Genomic DNA, 12465 nt, shown 5'->3' on the forward strand with positions numbered 1-12465 from the left:
CCAGACAATGGGAGTAGCTGAGCCGTGCTGCCTCAGCGCCAAGTACTACTACTACTACTACTCGCCCCTGGGAGACACTTACGAGGAGAAGAGAGAGAAGCAGCAGCAGCAGCAGCAGCAGCAGCAGGAGGAGGAGGTAAAGAAGAAGAAGGAGAGGGAGAAGAGGAAAGGGAGGCAGACTTGTGTTACCTGCAGACCTCCCTCTCTGAGCAGCAGCAGCAGCGGCGGCAGAAGCAGCAGCAGCAGCAGCGCCGGGACTCCCGCAGCAGCCGATACGCACGGATCCAGAGCAGCGCTCCGGCTGCCTCTGGGATACATGTGATTGGAAAAGCTGCAGATCTGAGAGAAGCTCTCCTGTGCGTGTGGCTCTATCCTGTCAGTGGATTTGGGGAATACAGTTTTGCCAGACCTCTGGAGACAGTGATACGCAGCTTCCTGCAGCCAAAAAAAAGCCTTTTTTTTATTTTCACCACTGAAGGAATATGTCTTCTTTCTCCTTTGGATCGCGCAGACTGGACTTCAGAGTAATTAGGTGTAATTGTGTGTCAATTAGCAGCAGCCTGTGAGCGGCTAACCCCCCTTCTCCTCCTCCTCTCCCCCCTCTCTGCCCCCCCCCCAAAGCCAAAACCTGGTTCAGCTTCCTCCCCATAGACCCGCCGGTGTCTCTGCCTGCCTCTGTCCGTGGTCCTGAACACATTTTCGGGCTGGATTTTGTGGATTTTTTTTTTCTCGTGGTGGCGGCACTGGAAAGCGGACACAAGCATGATTTCGTGGCCGGTGAGGTCATGAGCATCCCGCGGCTCGGTACCGGCGACTCCGGGATCTGAAACACACACATACACACACACACACACACACACACACACTAAAAGCGGGACATTTTTCGGCTCACCTTGGAGGTCATAAACCATAACCATAAACCCCCCTCCCCTCTCCTCCTCTTCCTCCTCCTTTTCCACCACTAAAGGATTTTTTTTTTCTTGGAGGGGATATTCATCCTCTCAAGAGTGTGACCCCCCCACCCCAACCCCCCTTCAGCAACACCTTCACCCCCCCACCCGCCCCCCTCCTCCAAACAAAATGAGACTGGCAAAAATGTGCCGACTAAACGCGCTGGGGATCTATTTGTGGGAAACGGTAGTGTTTTTCAGGTAAGCAGAAGGCATGAAATGGACTTCACTCTTGGAAATAATGATGTCTATGTAATTTGTATGGATTCTGATAACATTGCAATTTGCATTTTTATTGCTTTGCTGCCATTTGGGACGTGCATGAAAATTAGAGCTCCATTCAGAAGTCTTGGAGCGGGGAGAAGCTGGGGAATTCAGGTGGAATCTTGTGAAAGTTGCCTTTGGGATTGTGTTCTTTTTTTTTTGTTCATGTGCACGTCAGTGGTGCACGTACGAGTGAGTTGCATTAAGTCGCATTGAATCCAGGCAGAAGTGTGTGTGTGTGTGTGTGTGTATGTGTGTGTGTGTGTGTGTGTGTGTGTGGTAAACAGCGACCACTAGTGGGCGGTGTGAGTTTATCATTTGTCAACAGGCATGTTGGGAGAAAAGTGGACTCCACATGTTATGGCATTTAGATGGTGTGATCTTATTTATGATGTTGATTGCAACAACACATGCGCACACGTAAACACACACACACACAAATACACACACACACTGATGTTTGAGCTTGTGGAGGTCATGTCAGTGTGTTTTCTCTCCATTTGAAGGCGACTTTTCTTCCAAAAAGCCATACAATATGTGACTCATTCCAATAACTTCCAGTCTCTGTGGCCTCCTGTTCTAAAAACCCTCATCTCATTTGTCTCACTGGCTCAATAAGACAATCAGTTGTTACGAGACTTAGGCTGTAATTTCTTCTTTCATTACAAGCAATCCATTAATCAATTAACAGCCATTCATCCTGCTGCTGCTACTGCACTGATTTTACATCAAGCTTAAACCCACAAACCACTAAAGAGAAAGAAAACAACAGATCAGTCAAGCATGCATTCCTTTACTTCCCAAAAATTCAAATATGTGTTGTTGTTTTGCATCATAATTTGAGATGGTACTTTTGCCAGAAGCTACAGCCATATTTTTGCATATTTTCTTTTCTTTTTTTCCTTCCCCTGGTGTATTCATGTTGGTTTTGAGGTCATCTCCAGTTTCCCTTTCTGCTGGAAGCAACATTTACTCATCCCTGCTGCCTCCAAAGTTGCCTATTCATCAAGGCCCTCTCACATGCAGAACGCCCCGAGCAAACAAATTCTCATGTTAGTGTTGCAGCAGTAGGCGGGGTAACGGACGGTAACGCCGCCATGTAGTCGGACGTTCGAGAGGGATGTTACCCGAAATGTGTTGCAGCCAACATTACTTCTGCTTGGGAGAATGTGTTTCTGGTTCGGCTTGGTTGTTTGTCTGTTTGTCTGCAGGATTACTGCAAAACTACAGGCCTGATTTTCATGAAACTTGGTTGAATCGTGCAGCATGGGCTGAGGAAGAGCCTGTTCAGTTTTAGATATGAATCAAGGGGCGGATACACAAAGTACTATTCACTTTTGTTAACATTGCAAAGTAGGGCATGGCCTTGGCAGAGGTCTTCACCTCTTGTTCTGCCCGTGACAGATGAAGGAAACACAGCTGTTGTCTCAGTGTTGTGCTTTTAGCCTTTGCTAGTTTTGTGTTGGTGGCGAAATTCATGGATGAAAATTGTTTTTCAAGTCCCAGTCATCAAGCTCAACCAAAAACGGCTTGTCAGGGCAACTGTTTTGGTTATAATATATTGTCCCAGAAGGTATCGTGATAAATTATATTTTTATCTTAAGACCTTTTTATGCCTTTGATATAATGATAATATAATAGGTAAAATTGTTTTTCAAGTCCCAGTCATCAAGCTCAACCAAAAACGGCTTGTCAGGGCAACTGTTTTGGTTATATGATATATTGTCCCAGAAGGTATCGTGATAAATTATATTATTATCTTAAGACCTATTTATGCCTTTGATATAATGATAATATAATAGGTAAACTTTGTTGTTTGACTGACAGTGTTTCTGCAATTAAGAAAGACATTTGTTTCTCTTATAACTATCATAAATCCTTCATGAACCTCAGTAGAGTGCTGTCATCTCAGGGTTAGACCTGGCACCATGTTCGACGATATATTGTCCCAGAAACTATCGTGATAAACAATATTATTGTCATTTTAGAGCCAATTTATGCCACTGATATAATGATAATATAACAGGAGTATAATGCAAGTACACCCTTTCAAATAGCAATTAACTTAACTTCGGAAGAATATTCACAAATGAATGTGAATCAAATACTAAAGTATCCTCAGTGAATGTAAGAAAGCAGAATTTTGTTCTATTTCTGTTCACTGTGAAAACATGTTATTATGTTATAATAATAGGTAAAACCTGTTTTTTTCAAACATCATGTTGGATAAAGTGTTGCTGACATTGTAAAGTAAACAAACCTGCAAAATTATCACGGTCATGTCCATATCTCTAACAATAAATCCATATTATAATATTCAGTGCAGATTTTAAGCCAAGTGGACAGTAAAATCACTGCACTATTTATCCAAATTATCACTGACAAAGTGCTCCAATCAAACCACAAAGAAAGGACGACACTTCCAGGTTGTTTTGCAGACGTGTGCATCATTAGACGACTGTGTTGTAGACAGATCAGACAGACAGAAGAGAGGAAGTTGGATTCTGGAGCTCTTTGGCTCGGGGCCATTGTGGAGACGCCTAATGCATCATCAACAAGGTGAATGCATTTAATAAAGAGTTAGGAAGCGTCAGATGTCGCTGCCCTTCACAGGCGGTAAATTGCTCTCCTGAGATCATAAATAATAGCAGCAGGTTTAAGGTTTGTTGAGCTCACTTGGTTCAGGCAACACATGAATTATTTATTTTATAAAGACTACATTTTTTATACTAACTTCTATTTCTGTCTGATTGACGCGACGTGATGGAACAAGTATTCAGATCCTGTTTTACCTGTTAGGTGCAACTCCAAATACTTGTGCAGAAACGGACGATTCAGAGTGTAATATTACAATCAATATTTAATTAGTGGATCATTATTACTGATGCCTCAACACATCAGATGCTCTAGCTGTTTGTAAGGGCTGAAGTTGTAGAGTGTCCATGATGGGAATTGTAGAACCAGTTTTAGAGCTTACAAATTAAAATCAAGATGTAACAGGCTCTGCTGCATCAATTTGTTTTGACCATAGTTTCTTTGATCTGGACCTTGCAAACTGGCAAGCTTCATGAAAATATTTTGCTGAAGATGGAAACTACCCTGATGAAAGTAAATTGTGTGCTGCAATCCAATATCATAAACAATATTATAGATTATTAATTGAAAAAAATAGAAGAAATTACCCTTTCAGAGGGTAATATTAGCTTATATATTTCATGATTGGATCCTTATTACTAATGCATCAACACATTAGATGCTGTAGCTGGTGTTAAGGACTTGACGTCTATAGTTTAGTGCTCCATGATGGGATAATTGTTCCTTTCAAGCTGCCAAACCTAATTAAAATGACTTTATACATTACGTCTATATCTTGGGTTGAACCTACCAAATATGATTCTGGAAGGCTAATTTAATAACCTGTCTTATAGGTTGATCATATGTTTTGTATGGCAAAAAAATGAAAAATTGCAAAGTAACCACAAAGTATGGTCGTCAGAGTAAAAACTAAAACATTCCCCTTAGTAAAGTGATGTAGTAGAAGAATACAGAAGCAATATAATAACCAATATAATAGATTGACCACATGTTTTGAAATAAACGAAACAAAAAAGTTGCAATGTTACCACTAATGGAAGCCATCAGAGTATAAAACAACAATATTCCCTTAAATATTCCCTAGAAAAGCATAATAGAGAATAAAGAAGCAGAAAAAACTTTATTTTATACCTTCTGTTTACAACTGTTAATATGAGGAAACTAATAACAAATCCATTTTTTATTATTATTTATAGGATTGCAGGTATTGTTGGTGAAGTTTCCAACAAATCCTCCAGATGCCTGAAAAACAAAATTATTATTTTCTGTTTTCCATATTTGTGACAAGCAGCATTCTGGGAATGAGCCTGTTTACTTTTTACCCGCTGTTTCTCCCAATTTACAGTGAATGCATATTGTATGCAAATATAATTTGGTAATGTGTTTTTTTTTTGCATTTTCCAACCTGCAGGCAAACCTCCACAGTTTTGCTTTATTGCTTCACGTGTGGATGTTATTATTTCCCTGCACGGCCTCGGAGGTATTTCATTACGTGAACTATCAAAGGCGTCTTTCTACCTGCTGCAGCGACTCCTTCATTTCCATTGAATAAGGCCGTTTGCAGATGGGATGGGTGGGTCGGATGAGGGTGGTGGGGGTGTTGGAGGGTGGGGGCGGCTGCAGGAGTTTTGCATTCAGCACACACTGTTTAGTTAATGAACCGGAGTCGGGATATTGCCGTCTCAGCTCCTCGGGCCTGGACTCCACAGTTCCCTGCTTAATTGATATCTCTTTCCCTTCCGTCCCGACCCAGACCCCCCACACCTCATTCCACATTCAGCCTTATTACTAAACATTGATTAGCCTGTCAATGGCCGGGGCCAGACCTGATGAATACACATTTAATGCTCGCACATATCTCTCCCCTCTCTCTCTTTCTGTCCCCTGCTCCTATTATTCATCAAAGAGGCAGGAGAGGAGAGCCGAGAATTTAGATTGAGATTGGACCTGCAGGAAACGTTCATCTCAACAAAACCTTTAATCTTGTATTCAGGTTTAAATCTGTGAATTCTGTCAAGGCGAGTGAAAGAAAGTGCCAAGAAAGTGAGACCAATCCTCTTGTTGCCACCACATCTCAACTTCTATTTACTAAACTAGGACTTTACTAAAGTTTTCAAACAAACTGAAGAGCCGTACATTAATACAGTTTGAAGTGAAACTGTCTTGACCCTTCGTGATCACTTCTGATCTAAGAAACTATTTTATTCTGCTTTCACATTACTAGAAAATAGTCTAGAAGCCGTCACTGGCGATGAAACATCTTGGATCTCAGGGTTTCTTTAACAATGCTCATTAAATATGTATAGCGGTATTCACTGGGAATCAGAGCAGCAGCTACTCCAAATGTTGGCAGTACAAATAAACAATATCAGATGAAATGTTGATCTTAACCATTGAACCTTTTATTTTATTGGCACTGAGGAAATTGTAATATAAAATTAATGAAGATGTTTATATAATGCAGTGTAATAATGACTTAAAGAAAGCAAACAGTCAAAAGGGATATATTTATTTTCTGTCTTTTTTAAGCTTCAAGTTAACTGAACTGTTAGCAAACCAGCTCATTGAGCAAAACACTGAATATCAAAATAGTGTGCTCATTATAGAGACCTCAGAAATTCTCACATTGGTACAAAATACGTTGTGTCCATTAGGTTGTCCACAGTGAAACATGACGTTGAACGATGATCTCGTTAGCTCGAGTTATCCAAACTACTCCAATCAATTAGACACAAAACACACTACACACCTCTTTAATATCCACCATTCAGAATAATATGATATCTGTCATCTTAGTAATTCTTTCACCAGAAACAAGTGCATTACAGACCATAAAACTGAGTGCATTCTTAAAAGTTTGAGTAGTTTGAATGATTTTTCTTAAACTTCAGATTTTGTTGATGTGACAGCTATAGTGTCCACCTTCAATTGCACTCAGAAAATCAGTCTGTGCATTATTAAATAATTCATAATTGCTACTTTTCAAGCACTTCATTAATGTCATGGCAAACCTTCACCCAGGTGTAGGTGTGGATGGGAGGTAGAGGTTTTAAATCATGATGTCAGACTCAGATGACTGTCATCTGTATTTTCCACAGCAAGGGTTGAGTTGAAAGGTGATTTCTTCATTTTCACTCTTCAGACTCTTCTCCAGCCAACTACATCTGCTGTGTTAAGATTACTGCCAATTCGAAGCGATAGCTTCCTGTTGTTTCACATTAAAAGCTTCCGAGTTGAATCACAGGAAGGCTTTTAATGTGACACAACAGGAAATGCATTGTCTTTGTCAGTAGGCTATATCATAGCTCTGAAGCAAAGTGATCGTTACTGCGAAAAGGTTGATAAGCACTGGTCTGCACTGTTGTTTTCCAGACATTTACTGTAATTTTCATTATTTTTTATTTTACAGGCTTTTGCTTGTATTTTTCTAAGTACAAATGCCATACAAACATACATATTTTTATTACAATTATTAACCATGAAATACAAGTTTCACTCTGTAGATGAAAATTATTATTTATATAGAGAGAGTTTTTACTTTATTTAATTGCTTAATGGTCTTTAATGTAAAAAAATATCTTTAAAAATACAAAAAATACACACCATATTGCTGAACGTAAAATGAAGGCAACTTTCTGTTTTTTACAGTAAAACCTAAAATTGAATTTATAAGTTGTTTTTTAAAAAATAAATCAATAAAAAGTCTCGCAGCAAAGATGCCAAACACGAACTGTCATATTAAAGTTAAAAAGAAAAAAAAATCAATTATTTGGAGCAAATATATTTTCATAAATACATCTATTTACTGTATATTATCCATATTTTTAAATAAATTATCTGTCAAATAACAGTTGTTAACTGTTATTTGACAGTATGTGTTTGGCAAAATTTGCTGCCAGACATTTTACCATTTTTTTTACAGTGTACAGCATGAAGATTATTTTTGCTAGCAATCCTTCAATAGACATATAAATTACAGTTAAAAAAACTACATATTTAAGGAACCGGAAGTAATTTTAGACAGTGATGGAAATCCAAACAGGCAAGCAGTTTATGGCTAACATGTTAACTACAAATGTCTCAGTAACGATACATTCAGCTTCTGTGGCTGCTGATGAGTCCCCAGTATGGTTGACTTATATGAACCAGAATAATATTTCTAATAATAATAATCCGTATCTGAGGCAGGGTCGCAGCAGAGCAACAGCCTGGAGGAACAAACGGTGACGTGGTGCTCCGGCCTCCGGCTCGCCGTCCTCTTCTATCGACCGCTCAGGCAGCAATGATTAATCAAACGGCTCAGCGTTGCGTTTAGTGAATGCCAACGCACAAACCGTGACCGTCAGGGAATACCAATCAGTCAGTCAGAATGATTGACAGGTCTCTGAACAGCCAATGACAGATCTGCCTTGTTGCGTTTTTCTGTCAGGTAGGAGGTTGTTGTTGTTGGAGCGGCAGAATTTCAGAAGTTAGTACTGAGAGCTTCGGGGAAGGCTCTCCTCTGATGTTTGTGTGTGTTTGTCAGTATATTTCTCGATTATTGCATGAACGTAAGTGTGTGTGTGTGTTGCACTGAATGTGTGTGTCAGTTTCAGGAAAAACAGGTTTATGCTAAAACTGGAGCACATGTACAGTTTGTCACAAATTCCTCTCGAGGGAAATTTGTATTCACTGATTTAGACACAATTATGAGCTGAATTTATTCTCTCACTGGAGTGGAAAAAGAGAAATACAAGCTTTTCTGTTTACACTTTGTTTATTTATTTATTTTTAAATCAGGCATTGGAGGTGATTTTCATCGAGGCGCTGTGTGTTTTTACAGCTTTGTTTGTCGCAGTGTGCAACTGCAACAAATAAAGCATCTCTGGCTTCTCCGGAGAGGCAAAAACAAACGTTCCTTTTCCTCTTTTCATCAGGCGCTTTGCTCATTTTACATCCACCTCCCAGTGATAACGCAGATTGATCGCCCCTCTCGTTTCTGGGTGCTTGCACAGATCGTTATTATGCACACAAGCATGCGACGGCCCCCTCCGTGTGCAAACTATTCATCTTCACCCCGAACAATATGTGCGTGGATTGACCTTTTCCGCTATGGATTCCTATATTCGATAAAACTCTTTATTCTCTCAAGTGGAAACAGCGAGCAGTCCATACAAACACGTAATCTAAACATTTCACCTCTGGGCTGAAGTATGGCCTCAGATCTTTATGTCCAACATCATCAAGTAGCTGTTGAAGGGGAAAATGTATGCACAATCTATAGGTATAATGTAATCTATAATTTCTATTAGCAGGCTGAATATTCAGCCGTGCCTGTAGCCGTTTACCTGTCTGCTGCTGGAAGGTAACCTTGAGCTGGCCTTGAAAACGCAGCTGCATGTGGGAATCTCCGCACACACACACACACACACACACACACACACACCTTCATCACATCACAGGGTAAATTAAATCCGACTCTACCAGTTCATGAAATAAATTGATGTTGAAATCTGGCGATTTAGAGAAGGTCATTCGTCAGCTCTGCTAAATTATTTCAAGTAAAGAAGCCGTGGATGCCAGACGCTGTTGAGTCTTGATATTAAATAAAAGTCCTCGTCCTGAACTGGAGCGATTGAAATTGGGACTGAATTGACTTGTTTCCCAGAGAACAGAGTGACTTAGAAAAGACCTGAAGGTCCCGGCAGTTTGTTCATTAAATAAAAGGTTAGCCTCCACGTAGACAGTCAGAAAAAAAGCAGAATGACTTAGTGGAATGTCATGTTACCTTGAGTGATATTTCTCTTCCGTGTAACATTTCTAGTTGTGGCATTCATTAGCTGGATAAGTGTTGTGACTCAGTGTCGGCTGTCATCAGGATTTACAGTCACGTTGCAGTCTCGCCTCTGTTTTCCTACAACCACGTTGTAACTTCGAGAATATAATAAAAATAAAAGAGTCTCTGTTCTGGGTTGTTTTTGTGAAAAAAATCTTGTTTCTGTGGTGTGATGTCACAGGGGAATATATAGTGCAACTGTTGATGCTTTTATAGCATATCAGTGTTATTGGAAGTAAAAAGGCTGCACACTTGAGACTTGGACTCGAGGCACACTTGAGTCACAAAACAAGGTGACTCTGAGCTTTTTCTTTCGTAAAACAGACAAGTCAGTTGTAATATCTTGCAGTATGACAATTGAGATGTTTCTCATGATATGTGAGTCATCAACTGCAGTGGGATAAACATTACTTTTTTTCCAGAGTCATTTCATACAGATGTCAAGTGTAATGCTGGATTTTAAGCACTCAAAACCATAAGCATTCTCTGTTGCATTAACTGATTCCTAATTTTCTAAAAGAAAAAAGAGCCAGAATTTGAAAATCCAGTCCTCTTCTTTCTGCAGCTCTCCCCTCTCTGTATCCTTCCATTTCATACAGTAACCTGTACGAGTACTAGCCATTATTTCAATCATCCTGGTCATGATTGGGATTTTGATGCTGTTATATGGCAGCAGTTCTGTGAGAGCTACAGTCCAGTTTTCTTTGCAAACTTTGCAGAGTCCTTTAAGATCCTTGAAGAGTTCTTGAATTTGCCAGAGATGTGTGCCTTTAGCTACAGTGAGCAGAATGCTAAACTATTAGCAACATTTTCTCTCCATCTCTGAAATGTTTTTTATTGTGTTTATTGTCTGACTCTGTTTTAGACTCTTTTAAAAAGCATGTCTTCCTATTTTTGGGTTGCTTTGCAGTGTAGGCAGTTGGGATCTGATCCTGGAATAGCAACATTTTCTGCACGATTGTCCTTTTGCCACTGAGTCAGGCTCTCACCATCTGAAAGGAAGCGCCCATGCATCTGAATAGGAATGCCCTCTCTCTGAAACGACCTGTGATTGGCCAAAGCCTCCTGTCATCAGATAGATTTTCTTATGCCAAAGGAGATGTAGAAGTCTAGTTTTCTCTAAGACTACTTGAATTATGTTGAAAGGTTATTATGGGATTTTTTTAAGAAGGCAGAGGACTACTTGGAAACTTGTCTTACTGAGAGAAAACTGCTGCTTCTTCATGTTAAGTTTTAACACAGACCTATCCCAGATGGGTGATTCTCATGAACATGGTACAGCTCATAGCAAAAATCCAAGAGCATTGAATACATATTTTCTTTGACCCTTTATAACATATACAAACTAAAGTCACTGTTTAATATGAATTTATAATCTATTTGAAACATTTTAAGGTATTTTCTGACTTTTTAGAGACACTGTGAGCAACAAAATGCATTACCGTAACACATTTTTAAATAGAAATAAAAAAAAACAATGAAAGTTTTTTTCTTTTTTTTCTTTGGCAAGCACTTAAATATGCTCAAGGGTAGCTGGTATCACCAAAATGTATTTATTTATTAAAATATACACATATTTTAATGCAAACAATTATATCATTACCGTAACATTAAACAATTTTTTCTCATCAAATTTCATTCAGATTTTGTGCTTTATACATTGTTAAAACCATTATATTTGAATATATTCTGTTAAAATATAAATTTTTTAACAAATGTGTATTTATTTTTTATAAAGTTTATTAAATATTTATTGTATATAAGTTTGGGGAAACCAGAATTTTTTTATCTGGACGCATTACGGTAATGAATTTGTGAATCAAAAATATGTTCAAAAATGTAGAAAATATTATTTTAGCACAAAACAATGAATTGTGCCTCATTATGGCTATATTGTTCATTCATATAAAAGTGAAATATATTTAGTTTAATAAAGTATGTCCTTATAATCTTCACAGACATAACTTAGACTGGCTTCATGAGAATCACCCAGATGAGAGGTAGCTGGAGTTAATGCTGCTAGTTGTTCTTATTAAATGTTGGGAAAACAAAACAATGCATTCATGTAGAAGCAGGCAAAGTGACAGTAGTTGTTCAAAAAAACTTGCTTGATTAGATAGTAACTTTTAGAGTACATTGAGCATCACAGATTGATAGGGTTGTCACGATACTAAAATTTTCAACTCGATACCGATACTCAGGAACATATTCGATCCTCGATACCATTTTCGATACCACAAGGATAAAAACAAAGACCCCAAAATTTTACAGAAATGTTTTTATGAACAAGAAAAATGCAACATGTAAAAATGAACCTGGTCTCACAGGAATCCGTGAAATAGCCACGGATTCGCTTAACTCAAAATCCGTGGAATAGCCACGGAATCACTCAAATTTCCGTGAAACTGACACGGATTTCGCTACAATGCAAGTGAATATTTTTTCCTATTGGTTTGTTCCAAGTCACGTGACTTTCAAGGTCCCGGTGGTCAGAACAAAAAACATGGCGGACAGTTCACTCATTTTTTGTGAAAAAATCAATATTTTGACTTAGTTTCTGCATAAAAATGGATTTTGATCACATTTCTAGCGAGAAATATATGTTTTATTTTCTAAATATTCACTCAGTGAATGTACATAATCACTTTGTATGTTGGAATAGCCACGGGATATGACTGTCATTAACTTGCATTGTAGCGAAATCCGTGTCAGTTTCATGGAAATTTGAGTGATTCCGTGGCTATTCCACGGATTTTGAGTTAATCGAATCCGTGGCTATTTCATGGATTCCTGTGAGACCAGGTTGGTAAAAATTAACAGAACCACAGGTTAAATATTTAT

The 12465-nt window shown here is 38.7% G+C and overlaps 1 protein-coding gene across 4 annotated transcripts in view; it reads left to right on the plus strand.

Moving 5' to 3' along the window:
- The first annotated feature begins 675 nt into the window (after positions 1-675).
- glra1 (glycine receptor, alpha 1) overlaps positions 676-12465 on the plus strand; it is a 139375-nt gene continuing 127585 nt past the window's right edge. For all 4 annotated transcript variants that reach the window (XM_059345836.1, XM_059345837.1, XM_059345838.1 and 1 more), the window contains exon 1: positions 676-1151. In XM_059345836.1, the coding sequence (XP_059201819.1) occupies positions 1081-1151 (71 nt within the window). In that variant the 5' untranslated portion in view covers positions 676-1080. The remainder of the gene's footprint in view (positions 1152-12465) is intronic.

Source organism: Centropristis striata, chromosome 12 (assembly GCF_030273125.1).
Source record: "Centropristis striata isolate RG_2023a ecotype Rhode Island chromosome 12, C.striata_1.0, whole genome shotgun sequence".
Lineage (NCBI taxonomy): Eukaryota > Metazoa > Chordata > Actinopteri > Perciformes > Serranidae > Centropristis > Centropristis striata.